The sequence below is a fragment of the Bemisia tabaci genome, chromosome 1 (assembly GCF_918797505.1).
Source record: "Bemisia tabaci chromosome 1, PGI_BMITA_v3".
NCBI classification, from domain to species: domain Eukaryota; kingdom Metazoa; phylum Arthropoda; class Insecta; order Hemiptera; family Aleyrodidae; genus Bemisia; species Bemisia tabaci.
The window spans coordinates 61449862-61471326 of NC_092793.1; the positions used below are offsets into that span (position 1 = coordinate 61449862).

The window sequence follows — 21465 nt, forward strand, 5'->3', positions numbered from 1 at the left end:
TCAGTATAATCACGTTTATTGCTAAAAAAGAAAAAAAGAACGAGTATCTATATACATCCAATAATTTGACAATATCCTAATTACATGATAATCACGCATAACATCCAGTGAAATAAATCATTATAATCATTAACAATCATAGAATCGACAGTAGTAATACACTTAAAGCGTTTTCTGCTATGCAACCGTGATGGAAAATTTTTGAGATTAGAAAAGTTACATATGTAATTTGCTGGAGTCGATCATCTAAATACATCCTAATTGACTTTGGGCAAACACTCACTTCAGGCCGGAGGGATTTTTTTTGAGTCAGCTCATGATCTAATCAGGCAGTGACAGCATTGGCCTAATCATTACATTGTGTAAATGAATAATAAAAAGTGCTTTGCGGTATTTAAAGAGAAAATTAAATTATTGATTTATAATATTAAATTCTTTTTTTCTCATTGCCTTCAATATTTTGATTCCATGATAACAAAAAAAAGGATGAAACAATAAAAGAAAACAGAGAACCAATGATAACTATTAATAAGTTCAATTTTTGCTAACATTTTTACAACCAAAACAATCATTATCAAAGACATTCATCAAATTTCTGAAGTGAAGGACACTCGTTCCTTCAATTTTAAGAGAACTTTAAAATCCATAGGTGGAAGATTCAGCTGATATGCATAAAATATGTATGCTTATTCAGAGGGCACTGAAAGAATAAAGAGCTGACGTAAACCTAGACTAACTTGTTTTGTGCTGCTCTTTTAATCCCCTCAAGGCTGAGAATTTTTAACAAAATAGCATCAATCTGCTATGCGACTGACTTTATATTACATTTTCTTGATAGGTGCGCAAACCTTGTAGTTAGAAAAATGTGTGGAAATAGCAAGACATATTTGGATCCACCCATGCAATAGGAGACTGTCTGTAATATAAATCCTGTTTAAATAGACTTATCTTACATGAATGCCTCTAAGTATCTGCATCTCGAAAAAGGTCTTGCCTCCGATTGAAGTAAAAAAGGAAGATACCAGTTGCTTGCACAAAGGACTCTTCACTTCTGTTAATGGAGCAAGTTTCATTGATTGTCAATTGGACATTAGCGGGTTAGACGCAACCATAATTAGGCCCATTTTGTTTATAATGCAATCGCTGTTTCAGTTCAGTGCCCATACACTCACTACATATACTAAACGCATTATATGACATTATACGCATTATAAAACAATAATTAAGTGATCTCATCAAAGTCGTCATTTTTCTGAATTTCAAAGCAAGTACTTCTTTTTATAATCTAGATGGATAACAAGAAACCTATTGTCTAAGAACCTCTAAGCATCTATTCTTTTGAATTTAACAGATAAAATGTTGAGGCACAATGAAAATGCAGAGATGGAGCATGCTGATTGGACAAAACGAGGAAAAATATTTAATCCAGAGGATGGAAAATCAAATGGACTTGCAATTCATGCAACTATCACAAAGGAAGAATAAAATTATTTTTGAATTAATGAAGAGAAAAAAGTACAATTAAAAATTTGCTAAGATTAAAATCGGTATAAAAATTTGAGATCAACATAGCAGTTCAGGAAACAAATTCAATGAGTTCATAAAATGTAAAACAAAATATTATTAGGATAATACTCGCAGAGGGCACTTTAGTGCTGTAAAGAAATGTATGTAAAATTTGAGCGATGTCAAAGTAAACTTTCTAAGAACTCCAAAGAATTGTTGAAGTATTCTGCCTAAATCATGTGATGTAAAAGTATAGGAGCCTAAAATTTTAAACTTGCTCAAAAACTATAACAGATCGAGAAAATTGAGCGAGCTTCTGGTTAGAGTTTAACATCTTCATCAATTATATCTTTGAAAACTTCACAACTCACGAAGTTTATTATACTCAAATAAGGGATGAGGAGCAGAAGAGGAAAATGAAACAGTCTCAAACTTGACCACAGAAAGTCTTCAGAAGTTTGATGATAACATACTTCAAGAAAAATCATGTTGCTAAGCCATGCCCAGGTGACAAAACCCTTGGAAAATGGTCGGCAGAATCAAAACTCCGAGTTTATACACTTTTTTCTAGATATTTTAACTGTAGAAGATCTTTTGGCATCAAAAATCATAGAATAAACCCACTAACAAAATTTACTATACGAATGGTTATTTACAATGTTCTTCCTCTTAGATATAAATTATTTGGCATACGTTCATGCAAAAGATTTTAGGAAGAGTGTATATAAAGATAATTTGACAAGCAGACACTAGAGGGACAGATTTGGCAAAAACATTTCATCAAATAATGTAACTTAAACCATCAATACCTATTTTTGGCATCAACGAATTTTCCTCAATTCCCTTTAATTTTGAACCAATGCGTGATAATTTTAATAATCAAAGAATGTCTTGATATGCAGCCTTGGTCTCAGCAATGCAAAAGCATCCTAGGAAGTTTTGAGCTCCTGATTCGGGTAACAAATTTGATGATGGAAAGACTTTGGTAATTCTGAAAATTAAGATGGTGATAAATTTAGGTAGTGATAATGATAGGTTATTGAAGTTAGTAAGTTGAGTGTCTGAAACGATCTGTCCTAGTTAAAAGCTCGATATTCCTTCCAACTTGACCTTATCAATTACTTAAGCTACTCACTAATGACTAGGTACCTACCCCAAAAACACAATGCTGTTTTTGTGCAGCTGGTGGTTAACTGTGGTAGCAAAAGTAAGAAACATGAGAATTTATTTTACCGAAATGCCAAATTAGGGGTTTTGAAGAGGAGTACTTGGTGTACATACTCATTATGCTAAAAAACCAGTAGAATAATTAAGAGAATTGAACCAGAATCAGCATTTTTTAATGATGTCATTTATCCTCCATTTGATACAAACATCAATATCTCGTTTAGTTGTTTATTTAAAAGTTAAAAAGGCTCTGGAAACGTGGCTCTGGCGTTTGTTCAACAATTTGGAGTAGCATTTCATATCGCCTATATAATTCTTCTCATGATTTTTTTCCTTTTAGCAGAAAGCCAAACAAGAGTATACACCTTTTAAAACTTAATAAGAATTTTTGGAAAGGTCGTAGAGAATATAAATCACAAAATTTCAAGTTAGAATGTTGCCTTATTTTCTGTGGGAAAAAAGTCATAGGAATAATGAGAAGACATTTGATTTAATTAAGATGGTTCTGATTATATATGTTCAACTATTCTGCTGTGATAGCGGAGAGAGCAGTAAGTGCATTTCTGTATAAGTCATGGTTAGCACATGCTTTTATGTGTCTCAAGGTTCATCCCAACATGCAGTTACTGCTCTCTTCGCTATCACGGTAGTATTAATTATCCAAATTTAAAAAATAATTCAATCAGGTGCTTACAATAGTGTACAGAATTACCAAGCGAGGTGTGAGAGAAAGCCTCAACCTTTGTGATTTATCTTCAAAATGTTTCTCAAAGAAAAAAGTTTGCCTCACCATTAGTTCAAAAATCAACGCTGAAACCTGATAAAAGTGATTAAAATTGGACAACATTTGAATCGGGACTTGCGAAAGCTGCTACTGTCCATTTTTTCAGTCTCAAGATTTTTGAGTTCATAATATTTATGAAGAGTTGATGCAACCATAAAAGTGATGAAAGAACTCGTTTTGGGAGTAAAGAAACCCGAAGAAAAGTTTTAACGCCCCTTTCGTGGTTGCAACCAACTCCGAAAAGTATTATGAACTTAAAAAAACTTAAGACTAAAAAAATGGACATTAGCGGTTTGAACACATCCCAATTCATTTAGCAATGGACCACTAGACAAGGTACGAATTTCAGCATTCTGATACATGTTTCTCAACCAAAATTTCACGTAGAACACGATACGCACAACGAAAATTACCCAAATCAACTCCTGGCGAAGATATTTAATGATTCTTGATGCGTGAATTCAAACCACCCGCTCATGAAAACTCAATGCTCTACGTGATTCACATCGCGAGCTAAATGTTTATCATGACAGTCTCTGCGATGTAAAAATCTTCAACTTCAATCTTAACACTTTGGCTCAGCTATAGCAGATTACCAATAGTTTGAACAACACATGGAGGAAAATGAACATTGCTCGATTGAGAAGCTTGCTGAAACCGTTGTAGTGCGCGATTTGACTCACAAAGAGCTTTGAGTTTCTTGTGAGCGGGCAGTTCAAATTCCTCGTACCCAATGTGAAATAAAAACGTTAATATCTTCGTTAGAAGTTGATTTCGGTAATTTTCGTAGTGTGAATTGTGTTCTACGTGAAATTCTGGTTAAGAAACATGTATCAGATTGCTTAAATTCGTACCTTGTCTAATGGTCCATTGGGAACTACAATTTCTGACTCAGTTTAGAAACAACTTCTTATGCACCTACCATAGATTCCTCATGCAAATGTTTGTTTTTTTTGGAGAAACCAGGAATTGTACTTCCTAATTACAAAATGTAGTCCAATTAACATTAATTAAATGACAATACGCAAATGAGGTCATCCACCTATCATTTGATATGCATTAATACCGTTCAGTCATTATTTTCTAAATCAAAAAGTCCCTGGTGTTCTGCAATTTTGAGCTGCAAGTTGTTATTTTGAATTGAATCAATTCAGTAAAATGAGAGAGATGTCAAAAAGAAAAATTTAATTTGATTTTAAAATTGTGTTTCACAGAACAGCATACTGCATCAACTTGCCCATTAATAAAACATCATTTTCATTTTTAATATTTATAATGAGATTGTACAATGACCATTTTGATGGGAGCTAAATAGTTTGGTTTTTACCAACACATCTATGTCTGATTTACATTTAGCTACGAGGCATATCATTCTTGATTCAACAAAAAGGAGAGCTTCCTTTGGTGCAAAAAACTAATGGATTCAATAAAATAACAAATAAATCTAAAAGAGAAAAATTGACAGACACACTGATAAAACTAATGAAAGAACAATTTTGATTAAACACGACGCTCCTTAATTTAAAAATTCTCAAATTCGATCTGATAAACAGCTTGAACTTAAGACCAAGCACAAAAGGAACTAAAATATCACACTAAAAATTTGAAGATTACGAATTTGTATCGATTTTTTATCATTTTTAAAAAAATGAATGCTTCACTTTTACAAAGTTGAGTAAAGAAAAGGAAACTTATCAAAGAAAGTTCATTACATGGTAATATTGGTACAATTTATGATGTGGCAGAAAGAACAGAATCAGGCGGTTTCCATGATGCCTTATCATTATCATTTCCTTCAATCTCCGTAGCTGTTTCATCCTTTAGTCATCTTGACGGACATACGCTTGCTATTGAGCGCTGACTAAGAGCAGAGAATCCACTATGCCCTGATTGTAAACTTGACATGGAGCCTCTGAAAATAAAATCAAACAAGGTAAAATTACTTACAGAGCACACTAAGTTAGCTGTGAATATCAGCCTGCTAAAACATCTTGCAAGAAATTAAAGCACCGATTAAATGACTGTCAGCAGAAGAGGGGCCTTTTATACCAAAAGACTCCAATTGAGATATTGGTGCCACTGCATAAAGGAGTGTTTCATGAGAATTTTGGCACAAAAAAACACCAAAAATTTTCAAACAAATTTAGAACTGCGGAAGTTTGAAGTTGACAGTTCTAAAATTTCAGCATCCTCTTACTACTGAGACTATCTTCTTTCTGACGCTATCTTAACATCTCCTTTGATAATCTTATTAGAACATACAGCTGACCGATTCTGCTGGAACACACCTACCAAAGATTTAATTTGTTTGAATATAAAATGTTTGGGTTTTCAAGCATTCAATTTTGAAGCCTTTCCCTTCAAGAAAATATATTCTGGAGGAAATTTGACACATCAATAGTAGCTCTGTTGTGCCTGAGGAGATGGGGCATTCCTTAGCATCCATACCACTCTATTGGACCAGACTATCTGATCTGGTAAAAGTTACGGCAGGGCATGACCTACAATAATAAAAGCAGTCAGTTTCTTCAATGAGCTTCTCTTGCTTCTATCTCCGTTGACTGCACACATTCTTACACCTTATCTACAGCATTTGTCTATTACTGTCCAGATTTGGTGGAAAATTGACAGAAATTTTAGTAAGTGCGGCCCCTTTCAATATAAATTAATATTATGGTTATGAAATGTGGTCTTACTTGTAATCTGCTGAATGAAGCACTTCATAGTAGTACATAATTTCTGCTTTAGGATTTGTGATTGTATCAAGAATATTGTCAATGACCATGCTGGCATGGTGGCGCCAACTGAGAATGTACATTCCACTAAACGCTGTTACGTGAGAACCCTGAATGCTTTCGCCTTCATGACAGACTGTGCTTGGCTCAACCACAACATAATCCGTGCCTTCTTTCCACGATTTGTCGAACACCAATTTCTGTTCTGTCCCTGCTGTAAAACATAGATATAATTCTTATCATTATAAGATTCAAAAGTACATATTTTAGACATAAAAGAGTAGAAAAAAAGGAAAGCAATAGCCAATTTTAAAGTGCCAATTTCAGATTTTTTTTGCTTACACTAAATATCTTGCCAAGAATTTGCTGATAAAAATTTACAATTAACAATATACACTCCAGCGTGTGCGCCTTTCATTGAAGTATATTTCGGAGAAATGCTCTGATAATCTTGCTTCAAACACAGGTTCTCATTCATAGGAATTGGTTAAAAATTCTAAAAGTAAGATTTTAAAATTTCATACCCACCCAGCAGCTTCATATGATTCTATCTTGCCTATTTCTGGCTCCAAAACACATCTAGGAATTTTCTTAAGTAAGGGCTTATGAGCTTTTTACTGTAATTAGACCTTTACAGAATCACTGTCCACTGTTCATAACCGTGAAAAAAATAGTTTAAAGACGTGAGATAAGCTAGTTTGACCTTATAAGATATTTAAGAGGCTACTGTAAAGCTTAAAAAAGAAATAAAAAACCATAAAGATGAAGATGAAAGGATTTACTTGATTCAGTTTCATCCTCTGCAAGCGATGGTAACACCCGCTTCAAGTATAAAACACTGAAAGCGACCTCATGACGAATGATGTCAAAATCCCATGTGATCACACTGCCAGGAGCCTCTATCAGCACAAACACTTCATGAGACTGCAACCGATAAAAACACATAATTCAGTGGTAGATTCATCGTTCATTGTGCAAATAAGAGCAAATTGTCAAACTCATTGTGTCTTCTGTGTTAGCATGGAATGAATTCTTGTCAAATGTGCAGATATGAGAAATTCTTCATATTGATTGAATCAGAGATAATCGTCTTTACACAGAGACTTCTCAAAAGAAATAGATGAATAGAAAGAATAGGAATAGGCACCACCTCAAAAGGTGCAACATAAATCAAGTCATTTTTGACAGTACAAAGTTCTGCAGAGCATGTTTTGCAAGACTCTTACAAAGGAAGGCTCTTGAAGATGAACTGTAATAGTGTGAAGCGACACGCACAATCTTATGACTCGCATGTTTACAAATTATTCACCTAATATATTTCTATGAACCAAGCATCGAAAACAGGGTGACATATAAAGATGAATAAGAAATGAAAAGAAAAGATATAAGAATGCTATAAGAGGCTTAAAGGACAAGGCGTGGTGTATGAGTGCAGTTTTGAAAAAAATTGAGATAATAATGGTTTCAAGTAAAATTAGTCTCAGGGCATATTTTGAGAAATATTCGCTCCCAAATTCCGATGTTCAAGTATTGATAAGTCAGTATGAACTTTCTTTCCACCGAAGGATCCATGTAATTTTGAAACTTCAAACACTTATTTCTCGAAATAGCAAAAACTGCACTTTTGCGCCTTGTCCTCCAAACCCCTCCTACAGGGTGTTAAAAAATTTTCAGATCTAATCATGAAATAAAAAGAGAAAATTAACATATTCTTACTTGGTTTCTACTAAGTCCCGCTGATGAATAGATACTGTCCTCTGTCATGCAAGCTCCTTCATGTCCAATGTCAGCCTGGTAAAGATGTTTTGGAATGATTCCTCCATCTGGAATTTTCGTCTGCAATCATAAAGAGGTGGTCAGGTTATCCATATAATCAATTCTGCAATTTTCCTTCCTCGGTTCTGTAGCAGGAGTTTGAGTGAGAAATTAGGACACATAAAACTTGCATTTTACCCATTGTAATCTGAAAAATATTTGGCTACTTTTACCGAAATTGAGAATTTGGTAGGAATTTACCTTGCAAGGACCTCCTAAGAAGTCAGGGATGAATTCCTCGTCAATATAATCTACCAGTCCTCCAGCAGCTTGATAGTCATTTCCTCCATAGAACAGAAATTTGGAGCGTGTCTTTTCATCTGAAAAATGATAAAAGTAACAGACCATTGAGAATTTTGTACTCAGTAAGATTACTTTTCAGTAAAACTACTGTGATGTGCTGCACATTTGCTCTCCATTTTGAGAGCAATCTCATGCTCCACTTAGGCTGGAATACCAGTTCTGTGATAGAAATGCTACATTTGTCAAAATTGCTAAATAATCTATTACATATCTCTCATTTTTGAAAAGCAAAACTTCATAATAGCAGCATCTGCGAGCGAAGAATATTCTTACAGTATTAATATTTTTTTTAAAATCTGTATTTTGTTTATTAACTTCTTTCCAATTCTGCATTAAATATGATTCTATTAAGACACATGAAGTAAAGAAGGAAAATAATTGATATATTCCTTAAACTATGAACCTCTGAACTACCTGAGTATACAAACGATAACTAAGAAATTTGCACATTTACCTATGAATTTGTTGATTAAAGTCCATAAAATAGGGAACACACGAGGAGCTCGAATGATTAAAACTCTGCCAAGAGTCTCAGGGTAATTTGCCTCGACAATTTCAATTATCCTAAGCAATGCCTGGAGAACAGAGAAATAATTAAAAATAATTAAAAATTATTATCCAATACATAACAAAGTGTGCTCTTTTCAACATTTCCAAAGGGATAATTAACAGATACACCTTGTGTTTGGTGATAATAATTGAAAGAATACCTTAATTCCTGGCCTCCAGAGATGGCGCATATTGAGTCCCTCTAGGTCCACCAACAGACACCATGTTGAAATCGGCTTACCGCAGTCTTTCGTTACTTTTTCCGTAAGTTTTAATCCTTCCTCACACACATGCATTGTCTGAAAAAATAGATATATCAAATAACTTGTATCACAAAGACTGAGCAACCAAACTTTTCTGCATTGAAAATAAAATTACACATTTTTGTTTATAGAAAGAAGCGACCGGACGTAAAAAATTATAAGAATCATCAGCCAGACACTTACATAATTTTATAATATGATCCATATCTGTATGGTTTTTACTATAACCTGTGTTTTCCTTCGAGAATATGACTTTCTGATACATTGCAGGTTCTAAAGATGGAAGAGAAAATTATAAAATTTGAAAATGAATTTAAAAATTAGTATGTCTTTGAATGAAATTTTATATCAGCTTCAAAAGGGTCACTACCCCTTCCAAAGAAATGAGTGAAACGCTGCAGTTTTTTTTTTTTTTTTTTTTTTTTTTTTTTTTTTTTTTTTTTTTAACATTGATCTTCAAATCACATTCAATGACTAGGAATGACAAGAGGTGGAAATTGTTTTTTGTTAGAATGAAAGGTAAACAATGTAAAATGATGCAAATATTGACTAAAAATAATTGGAGCTCCTTAAGGGATAAAAAAAAAGATTTTTCAGTGAACTCAATGCAAAGTATTCAGAGCTATTTAGCCTTTCTAACAAGGTTCATTCCTTCTCTTTAAGTTGGACCAAAAGATGAAAAAACACGATCCTTCCTCCTTTTTCGTGTAATGCAAATGGCATCAACTAATCTCTGGCCTCCCTGCATAATGCAAAAGTCAGTCTTTCAATATTTAATCATTACTCAGTTGCTTTCTTTTCTTGTTTTTTTTTCTTTCTTTTTTTTACTTGAAAAAAGAAGAAAGTGGAAAAGTAGATTTAATTGAAAATTACCAATTTTAGTAGACTGTCTTCACCAATAGTTTTAAGCAGTCCTTTGACATCCATTTGTCCCAGTTTCAGAAGATAAATTGGCTGATCATCTGAAAAGTAAAATAGTAATCTCATGAAGAAACATTGCAGTAAGTCAAAATTTTTGCTTGAGCCTCCTCAGGACATTTTTTCAGACCAGTTTCTGTTAGAGTAACCTAATTCACTTCTACTCACAATCAGCGCATCTGAATCAAATTCTTCAGATACAATATTGGCAGCAAATCATAAGAGCAAAATATTGTTCAATACATGAATGAACTGAGCAACATGTCATCCAACATTAGAGACACTTTCTGGAAAAACATATTTTGCCCTTTGTGTAATTTTTATCAAGAGAAAAAAAATACATCGTTAGGGACAAAATTGTTACTTCATGGGTTTTGGTGCACTGTGATGTCAGAGAATAAGATGAGAACATGGGTTCCAACTGTGATGCTAGTGACGACAGGAATATTTAAACTCTAGAGCAAACCCACAGAACGAATGCGTTCAATTAATGGTAGCAAACAATTCAATTTAAAACCTAACCTTGATGTACAGATTTACATATATTAACTGGTACTGGTACTGGGTGTAAACCTATTGAAAACTTTTCCAGATATATTTCGAGTTAAATAAATCTGATGTTTTACCTTTGTCATGATGATGCCATCCGCCAGGAAAGTAATCTTTGATCACATCAGGGGTTTCATAGGATGAGAGAATCTGGTCGACATTGTGCCTTTTGCGCCAAGTTAATGACTGAGATAAAAGCTCTCGTGCTTTCTCGACATTAAAGTCCCGTGCTCGTAAAAACCTGAGTAATGTTGGGTCATTAGGTATCTGAAACGTAAGGAATAATTGAAACTTGTAACTAAAAGGTTTTCTTTTACTTTCCGGATAGGCCGTCGATAGGAAAAATTTTGTGTTCTAACTTTCAAAATTTGAACATTTCTAAGAGGAGGAACCACAGTTATCTCTTCTAAGAAAAATCTCCCCTACCAAAAAATTGTATCTCAAACCATATCTACAAAATCATTTTTGCCATCATCATTAAGAGGACTGGGAGTTCCACAATATTAATGACCTACAAGCTGCAATTGGGTAAATCTGACTCTGATTGCAAGATACACTTTTCAGCTGGATCAATTTTGATTGCTTTAACTAGGATACTTACTTTCCCTTTTTGTAAATGAGCGAAGTTATTCTTCAACTGAACTAACTGAGATTCTTGAATTGGGGTTAATTCTCCGAGATATCGTTGGATGTAGTCAGCCTCCAAATGATATGTATTCGGTAGCGTGTTGCTTGAGGAACTACCTTGTCTAATCAACTGATTCCCTGCTGATGTAGTGATTGTCACTTCAGCTAGTTTCCCATTCACACCTCCTAACTCATCGCCACTGGAAAATGAACAAGTCAGCAAAATGCCATATTAAATTCATTAAATTTTTAATTATTTTGAAAGTAATCAAAATTTGAATGGTAAAGCAGAGTAGAGGAACGGGACGGGGAGAGCAAAAATGAAAGCTTAGGAAAAATTGAAATTTTTGTAGGAACTTTATATGTAGCAGCTATACAGGGTGTCCCAAACCAACCGTACCAGGCTTTTTTTTTTTTCAGTTTTTTTAGGTCGTACACAGTCAAGGACCGCGGGGTTGAAAAGGAAATCAACTCCAACGCATACAAATTTCATGGTCCCGAGCCCCACCCCCAGCTCCCCTGGGGGGTAAAGGGGGGGGGGGGATCACGATCCTGAAAGTCGGAGTACCCGACCGAATTTCGAATCAATTCTATTAGAATTGGAAAGTACATAAAATTTCACTGTGGATTGACTCCTATAAATCCAAAATCGGCCCTCCTTGGTCCCAAAAATGACCCTGTGAAGAGGGAGACGGTACCTCCTCCATAATTTCTCTTTGATCTCAAAATTGACGTAGATTCTCCGGAAAAAGGTGGTATCCAAGATTATTGACACTTAAGAAGATCAGAGGAGCTCAGAGACCGTTCATTTCGGGTTTCTTGGTGCCTGGGATACCACTTTTTTACGGAGAATCAACGTCAATTTTGCGACTAAGGAGCAATTTCTGGAAGGGGTACCGCTCCCCCCCCCCCCCCCCCCTCTTTACGGAGTTACTTTGGAGCGTTGGGTAAGTCAATTTGAACTCTTCGGGATCACTTTACTTTTTTGTTCTATTCTTAAATTTGGATGCAATTATTTTGCGATTCGGAAAGGAGCTCAGACTTCCAAAATTGGGCCCCTTGTTTACCCCTCTCCGCCAAGGGGAGCTAGGGGGACTTTGAGATCATAAAATTCGGATTCCTCGGGATCTATTTTCTTGGATACCATCTTTTTTTGGAGAATATACGGTAATTTAGAGACCAAAGAGAATATGACGGAGGCTTTACAGAGTCATTTTTGGGCCTAAGGTGGGCCGATAGTTTGGATTTTTAGGGGTCAACTTGAAATAAAGCTCTCCGTGCTTTTCAATTCTGATGGGATTGATTCGTAATTCGGTCGGAAACCCCGACCTTTAGGATCGTAACACCCCCCCCCCCCCCCCCAGTTACCCCTCAATATAGGCTGGGAGGATGGGTTCGGGGCGATGCAATTAGGATGCTTTGAGGTCGATTCCATATTCAACCCTTCGGTTCCTGACTTCGTACGACCTAAAACAATCGAGAAAAAGGCCTGGGACGCCCTGTATATTTATCTACATACTTGTGTGATTAAAAGACCTTGCAGGAATGAGCTGTGTTTCGAGGGACTTACTGGGAAATCATTGCTCCATTCATGACTCCACTGTTTTTCAGCAGACTCCTCCAACAGAGATGATTTTCTCAATTACAGTATAGACCACTAGACAAGGTACGATTTAAACATTCTGATACATGTTTCCCGGTTAGAATTTCACGTAGAGCACGATTCGCACAACAGAAATTACTTAAACCAACTCCAAACGAAGATATTAACGTTTTTATTTCACATTGGTTACGAGGAATTTGAACTGCCCGCTCACAAGAAACTCAAAGCTCTACGTGAATCAAATCGCGCACTACAACGGTTTCAGCAAGCTTCTCTGTCGAGCAATGTTCATTTCCCACCATGTGTTTTTCAAACTATAAGCAATTTGCTACAGCTGAGCCAAAGCGTCAAGATTGAGGTTGCCAGATTTTTATATCGTAAAGACTGTCATGATAACGTTTAGCGCACGGTGTGAATCACGTAGAGCATTGAGTTTTAAGGAGCGGGTGGTTTGAATTCACGCATCAAAAATCATTAAATATCTTCGTAAGGAGTTAATTTCGGTAATTTTCGTTGTGTGCATCGTATTTTACGTGAAATTTTGGTGAAGAAACATGTATCAGAATGCTGAAATACGCACTTTGTCCAGTGGTCCATTGCAAATGATAATTTGTTATCAAAGAGCTTGATGCAAAAACGGCTTTTTTCGCCCCCCTCTGGAAGTTCTTCAGACTTTGTCTATTGATTACTCATACTTGAGCGCTTCTTTTCCCAAATTTTCAGACCCCCAAAAAATTTTGGGGGGGAGCTAGGGGGGGTGGAAGTCAAAACCTGTGAACCTCGATATCTCTTGAACAAAGAAAGATATTGAGGTCCGGTTTGGACGAAAAATCGTCTAAAATTGCATACTTTAAGATTCTAAAGGTCGAAATCCCGATATCACATTTTTAAGTTAACATATGTGCTTTTTTCCAGTTTTTAGGTCAAGAAAATTTCTTTTAAACGAAAAATTTACAAAGATCTCAATTTTTTATTTGAACCAAAACCAGTTTTTTAAATTGTTCGTCTTTTTCCGCATCCAACGAGTGGTCGTATAAGCTGGGGAACCGAACGGTTCCGGAGTTATGATCGATTGAAGTTTCCGCTCAACGCGCGCCGACCGATTTTCGCGCGCAAAAAAGTCGGATTTGACTGTTATTAGATCAGATTGAATGTTCAAACTGAGCAAAATGCTTTATTAGGGACTCTTGAGGGTCGCTGAGTTCAGAAATTACCGATACTTCCAAAAAATTCACGTTTTTAAAATTACAGCTCCGCAGCGCTATTTTAGAGGCCCACTGAGCGCCGACCGGCCGCTCAGTGGTCCTGTCCGAAGCTGTAATTTTAAAAACGTGAATTTTTTGGAAGTATCGGTAATTTCTGAACTCAGCGACCCTCAAGAGTCCCAAATAAAGCATTTTGCTCAGTTTGAACATTCAATCTGATCTAATAACAGTCAAATCCGACTTTTTTGCGCGCGAAAATCGGTCGGCGCGCGTTGAGCGGAAACTTCAATCGATCATAACTCCGGAACCGTTCGGTTCCCCAGCTTATACGACCACTCGTTGGATGCGGAAAAAGACGAACAATTTAAAAAACTGGTTTTGGTTCAAATAAAAAATTGAGATCTTTGTAAATTTTTCGTTTAAAAGAAATTTTCTTGACCTAAAAACTGGAAAAAAGCACATATGTTAACTTAAAAATGTGATATCGGGATTTCGACCTTTAGAATCTTAAAGTATGCAATTTTAGACGATTTTTCGTCCAAACCGGACCTCAATATCTTTCTTTGTTCAAGAGATATCGAGGTTCACAGGTTTTGACTTCCACCCCCCCTAGCTCCCCCCCAAAATTTTTTGGGGGTCTGAAAATTTGGGAAAAGAAGCGCTGAAGTATGAGTAATCAATAGACAAAGTCTGAAGAACTTCCAGAGGGGGGCGAAAAAAGCCGTTTTTGCATCAAGCTCTTTGCAAGCTCGATCATCACTCGACTACTAGACGGGGCACGAATTTTGAGCATTCTGATACATAATTCCTCTTCAAAAGTTAACCTTGATTACAGTTCGCGCGACAAAAATTACTGAAATCAACTTTTCACCAAGATATTGTTGTTTTCATGTAGCATTGGATACGAAAAATTTTAAGTTCCCGGTCGAGAAAAACCAAAGTCTTCGTGAATCAAATCGAGCACTTCTACCTTAATCGAGTAGTGTTCCTCCCCCGCCTTGTGTTGTTTAAAATGTAAACGACAGGCAACAGCTGAGCCAAAGCGCCGAGATTGAGGTTGCTATACTGCCGTGCTAAGGAAGAACGCCGTATGAACATTCTAGAGTTGCCAAATTTTCCTTGATAAAACATGTATTTTTGAAAACATTCTTGTATATTTTTCCTTGAAAAATTCAGATATTTTGGATTAAATTGCGTACAAAATTATCTGAACATTTTAGAAAGTAATATCCGCAATTTTCCCAGTAAATTTGGTTTTTATTGGAGAAAACTTGGCAACGTCTGAAGGCTCATACGGCGTTCTTCCTTAGCACGGCAGTATACCGTAGAATCTGTTCTCTGGTGGCGTTTACTGTGCGGTTTGGGTCAATCAAGTAAGAAGATCGTCATGTTTTTTTAGGAACGGGAAGTTACCATTTTTGCATCGAAAAACGATAATATACTGGTTAGGAGTTACTTGCAGTAATTTCCGTTGCACGAATCGTGTTTTACGTAAAATTTTGATGAGAAAGCAGACATCATAATGCTTGAGGAAATAGACATCATAATGCTTAAGTTCGCACAGTGTTTGGAGGTCCACAGAGTTAGTGTAAGAAAATTGGAACTCACATGTTTGAGGGTAGTGGCTCAACATAGTTCTCGGGTGGAATCCAGGGTGGAACGTGGGTTATCCCTTCCTCCTTGAGCACGTTGATGAAGTGTTCGATGATTTCTTTGCCTTTTGAAACATTCTGGACGTACTGCTTCATTGCCAGCTTTTCTATGGTGTTCTCGAAGCCAAAAAACGACTTCACGTCTAAAGTGGCCGATTGCTCGAAGCAGGTCCATTCTGGGTTTTCCGGGTGGGCCTGCAAATTTCCAAAATCTAGCTCTCAAAACTAAAAATTGTTGCTACTACAAACTGCGAGGGTAAAAGAGATAAAAGAGCTAAATTCTGGAGGGATAGGGGAGGCATCATACACTGATAAAAAAACTTTTTCTCGAAATATTATTTCGATTTAAAGCGTCGCTTCTTTCCGTCATTTAACTTAACGGATTAACCTATAACTTAATTTGCGGATTTAACTTAAAATCAGTTTCTTTTTTAACTTAAGCTTAACAATAACGAATGAAAAAAAACACTAAGAAGTGGCCCGAACTGTATGTAACAAGGTGGAGAAATGGTGCTGGGTCCACACCTTGTTACTTAACAATCACAAAACAACGTTTCTTTAACTTAAAAAACTGACTTGCAGTTAACTACGCACAGATTTAGCACACACAAAAAAAATAAAATAATTTTGTCGACAAGAAAGGACGCTTAAAGTTGAATTAATATCTCAAGAAAAACATTTGTCAGTATATTTGACAGGGTCAGGCAAAATAAGTCCGGGAGAAGCAAATTAGATAACTAAACCACAGCTTAGAGTGGTTGACTTTGCATCATTCGGTGCAAATAAGACCCATGAATTTCGAAAATTGACGCTTTAGCGGTAATTTTAAAATTCGAGGAAGAAAAACGGGGAATTCAAGAAAACCGCTGTTGAAGTTTGCCGCGCTGTTGCCAGTCTTGGAAACAATTCACTTCTGGCGCTAATAACATCATTCAAAATTCAGAATAAGGCTTGAAACTGTGACCCGATGATCAGTAGAGTTTTAGGAAGTGTTTGGCATGGAAAACTGAATAGCTTTATTTTTGACTCCGACCCAGTTTTCTCGCTGTGCTCGACAATGGACCACTAGACAAGGTACGAATTTAAGCGATCTGATACATGTTTCTTAACCAGAATTTCACGTAGAAAACGATTCACACAACGAAAATTACGGAAACCAACTCCTAACGAAGATATTAACGTTTTTATTTCACATTGGTTACGAGGAATTTGAACTGCCCGCTCACAAGAAACTCAAAACTCTACGTGAGTCAAATCGCCCACTACAACGGTTTCAGCAAGCTTCTCAATCGAGCAATGTTCATTTCCCATCATGTGTTGTTCAAACTATTAGCAATTTGCTATAACTGAGCCAAAGCGTCAAGATAGAGGTTGCCAGATTTTTATATCGCAGAGACTGTCATGATAACGTTTAGCGCGCGATGTGAATCACGTAGAGCATTGAGTTTTTATGAGCGGGTGGTTTGAATTCACGCATTAAGAATCATTAAATATCTTCGTAAGGAGTTGATTTCGGTAATTTTCGTTGTGTGCATCGTGTTTTACGTACAATTTTGGTTAAGAAACATGTATAAGAATGCTGAAATTCGTACCTTATCTAGTGGTCCATTCCGGCCCACCAGGTCAGGAGCCGTGGCTGTTGAGGCCCTTGCTGAATGGTCAGCACACTGAAAAAAAAACTCCGGCCGTGGGAGCCGCAATTACGGGCTATGTAGACATACCGTCCGTTCCGGGCTCAAAGGCCGAAAATTCCGGCTGCTGGAGCCGTAGCTTCGGCCTCTGAACCCGGAGCAATCGAAGCTACGCCGCTAGCAGCCGGAATTTTCGGCCTTTGAGCCCGGAACGGACGGTAAGTCTATATAGCCCGTAATTGCGGCTCCCACGGCCGGGGTTTTTTTTTTCAGTGCACGAATCAACTGGTACACAGGGGGAGGTTCATGCCCACCAGGTTTACCTGGGGCCTCCACGGGTTGGACTCTGTGTGGTTCCGAGTGAAGGCGGGTTAGCTCGGGGTAGGGGTAAGAGTCGACTAAAGACTCTCGCCCTTACCGGTGGTACTAGGCCAATTCGCTCAAGGCCAGGGACAACGTCCCGACGTCGGAAGACGTTAAATTGCCATGGAGCCTCGGAAACGAGGAATCCATGTAAATTGCATAGGCAGCCAAAAGTGTCAGGTGTTTGGATGACACCGACCGCCAGCTGATGCGGACCAGGGAGCCTTCTGCAAACTGGTAAAATCAAGCAGAGTAGATCGTAAGCTAACTACCTCCCCCGGCCTGGCCGGAGTTAGCGCCCACCGAGCGTATCGGTACCGAACTGGGGCAAGTCCAATCCCAGGGAGGCACGCTGAGGACGCGCAAAAGCCCTTTCGACAGGAGGGGTAGACCCCCCGTGTCCGAGTGAGACAGATTTTCCTGTCAGTCAGGTATCGGCACGATAAACGCAAAACATTGTTGTTGTTGTTGTTGTTGTTGTTGTTGTTGTTGTTGTTGTGCTCGACAATAGACGCTATTAGTGGCGACGTCATCATAGGGATTCTCCATTATATCGAATTGGATCCAAACAATAACATTGGCATAACCTCTTTCAATGCTACCAATGCGAAAAAATCGATATATATATCGCTTTTCTGTGACGTTGCACTAATAGCGTCTATATGCGTTTCCACCTTGAGGCACGCGCCAGGGTCAGATTTGCCTACTTGCCGCCCATGGGCCTCCTGTGTTTTTCCGCCCCCTTCTCATTTGTTTTTAAACATCAATAGATCGTATTCGACAGTGGTTCGGTGTATCGTTTGGTTCAAAATAATAGTACATAACCTCAAACAAAAAATTTAGGATTTAATTTGGAAAAGCTGAACATGAGAAAATTCCTATCAATTTCACTTTTCATTGCCATTTGGTACTCGAGAGAATAAAAATCCGATCACATAATTCTCATGAGACCCGTTATCTCAGATTTCTAAATTGACTTTTGAGGCTGTGGTTACATATTGAACCAAATTGATATCAATATAATCTCACCTGTGTGATGTGTCGAATACAATCTATAAAAACCATCAAGGGAACGTGCCGGTGGGGGAGGGGTGTATGAGACGCGTTTGCTCGTGTTGGGCACATTTTTTGTGAAAGCCCTGTCAACACTAACAAAAGTTCAGTTTCGTAAACCCATCTCTGTTTGGACAAGGCCTTCCATTTATAAAAAACGAACGAAAAAATTATGAAAGAACAAACATAAATGTGGTTAAAAATGTTAACTTCAACCGCCGCGCCGACCGCACTGTGTTGGCGCAATGCGTGAAGTATTCATGCAGTCTTGTAGGCGCTATGCGTTTCACGCCGACCGCTGCTGACCACACTGTTTGGCGCAATGCGTGAAGTATTCATGCAGTCTTGTAGGCGCTATGCGTTTCAAGCCGACTGCTGTTGACCGAAGTGTGTTTGACGCAATGCGTGAAGTATTCACGCAGTCTCGTAGGCGCTATGCGTTTCATGCCGACCGCCGCGCTGCTACGTTCCAGTGGCCCGATTATTGAAACTATGTTGGCCCGACACGACAAGACATAGCCCTATCTCAACCATGCAATATATCGCAATTGCGATGTCTTATCGGGCTGGTTTAAATTTCAATAATCGGCCCGCAGGTCGAATTGCGTGTTTGGTTTCTCTCTTAACTCTACTAACTAAATGTGTTGTCTCTTGTATCACCGAAAGACGACAAAATTAGAAATTACTATACGTTTACTCTCAGAAAAGGAGAGATTTTGTCGCCTTTTCTCGTTTGTAATTTATTTTCTGAATCCAATTTTTTCTCTCTTTTTTTGATACCTACATTCAAAAAGATTGCAAAACTTGCCGCCCCCTACATTTTGCCGCCATGGGCCGCGGCCCATATGGCCACCCCCTTAATCCGGCCCTGGCACGCACACTTCACCTAACCACGTCTTAACTCACCAGCTAAATCCCATCTTTTAGTATCATGCTTTGTCATGGTCTTGTGGCGGCGCTTTAAGGCAAAAAAGAAGATCTGAGCTTGCGTGTCCAACGGCAAATGATATTTTTAAATTATTGAAAAATTTCAACGATGAAAACCAGCCTGTACAAGTGTACAATGAGTGGCTTAGTGCTGCTCGACTTCATCAATCTGGGAAGCTTGTGAGATAAGTTGAATTTACGGGTCACGTAGAAATGGATAAAGCTCCTTTTTTTCCAGAGGAACTCACAGTCACTGGCAAAAATTTCATAAAATAGACTCGAAAGAAGAGACATGAAAAAAATTGGAAAGAACCTGGCGGTTTATCCATAAAAGAAGCGAATCACATGACACATATTTTGCTCCTGAAATGAGCCAGAAATAGAGAACCTGTTTTTAAAATTTTACCCAGAATATTATGAACTTTCACACCCATATTGAATACGCTTATTGTGGAAACGAGACACGGGTACAGCACCTTAAAAGTGTATCTGGATAATTCACGGTATGGATGTACCAAAGACAAACTTTCAGCACATTTACCTCTACCCTAGGATAAACAAAAATAATGCAGCATTATCATCTAAATAGTGATTTATAAAATTTGTAGCATTGAGTTCTTGTTTTCAAAAATACTGCTCGACAGAAAAGTTTGCTTTCGTGAACTGAAATCCCTTTTCACGTGGAGGATCACGAAATATACTTACAAAATATCGGCATTTTTCCAGAACCGTCACTCGATTCGTGAAACTTTCGTTCTGCGCTTCGATATCTAGGTTTCTGTTTTTTAAATTGAGATCGTTTTTTTGAATGAAGAAAACATAGTCTGTCCCAATGATCTGAAACAAAAAAGAAGAGATACTTGACGAAACTTGAAAGATGAAGTAAAACGCTGTTACCACGAAACAAATATATCTTGAAAATGATTTGGTGAAAATGATCAGTCCTAAAAATGATTGGGTGAGAATGATCAGCCCGCGTGGCTGATACTATGAGCGTCTCTGATCTCAGATGACAATGATTACGAGCTGTCACCAGAGCGTGCACCTAATCCACCGGACATGATGTTCATTTTTGTCTTCTTTTCTTCGACGTGATCGGAGATACACCATCCGGTGAAATAGAGATAAGTGCACTGCTCACAGAGTCATTGGTACGGGCAGGCTTGCGAAGGTCACAGGTGTGGATTTTCTCTTTGTTTTGCTTACACTTCACCGACTAACCGAGATATTCGATGGCCAAAAATTGAGGGGGCCTGAAATTAATGTGAATTCACCAACAATATATCTTGAGGACCTATGGGGACAATTTTAAGCAGGGTTGCCACAGAATTTGGATAATTAAATTCCCTCTGACAATACCCTGACACATTTTGGTGAAATTTTCTGACAATAGAGGACCATACCGGAAGAAGGGTGTAAGGGGTGTATGTACAAGGTTCAGTAACATTTAAAAAGCGCATTTATTTAAAGATTTGAAATGGTGCCCCGAAAAAGTGAATGGACCAATTGGTTGAACCAGAAGCAATTCTCTTAAAGTAGATCCTAAAGTTTTGAAATCCACCAAAAATTTGGAAAAAATAAATTATTTCTCCTACGTAATCATTGGACAAGGTAAGCCAGAGATACGCCTTTCTTCCAAAATCCTTGTACGTATGATATAAAAAAAGGATAATAATAACTTACAAAGTAATAAAAAAAAGGCGGAAATCGGGGAACTTACTTTCTGCAAGTACACTTCAGCATTTCAAGGAGCTAAAGTTATTTAAGATTGGGTCACTGGTTGAAAAGAAATTCAGCTTTCTTCGGGCGCACTTA

General features: G+C 37.5%; 1 protein-coding gene across 4 annotated transcripts in view; it reads right to left on the reverse strand.

Moving 5' to 3' along the window:
- Positions 1–21465, reverse strand: part of retm (real-time) — a 135422-nt gene continuing 113957 nt past the window's right edge. For 3 of the 4 annotated variants that reach the window (XM_019049473.2, XM_072304791.1, XM_019049474.2), the window contains 12 exons: positions 20356–20487; positions 15633–15871; positions 11191–11416; positions 10667–10856; positions 9996–10084; positions 9021–9158; positions 8765–8885; positions 8209–8327; positions 7909–8028; positions 6975–7116; positions 6154–6406; positions 1–5369 (listed from right to left, as the gene is read on the reverse strand). In XM_019049473.2, the coding sequence (XP_018905018.1) occupies positions 5282–5369; positions 6154–6406; positions 6975–7116; positions 7909–8028; positions 8209–8327; positions 8765–8885; positions 9021–9158; positions 9996–10084; positions 10667–10856; positions 11191–11416; positions 15633–15871; positions 20356–20487 (1857 nt within the window). In that variant the 3' untranslated portion in view covers positions 1–5281. The remainder of the gene's footprint in view (positions 5370–6153; positions 6407–6974; positions 7117–7908; positions 8029–8208; positions 8328–8764; positions 8886–9020; positions 9159–9995; positions 10085–10666; positions 10857–11190; positions 11417–15632; positions 15872–20355; positions 20488–21465) is intronic. The other variant, XM_072304802.1, reaches the window with a different exon arrangement.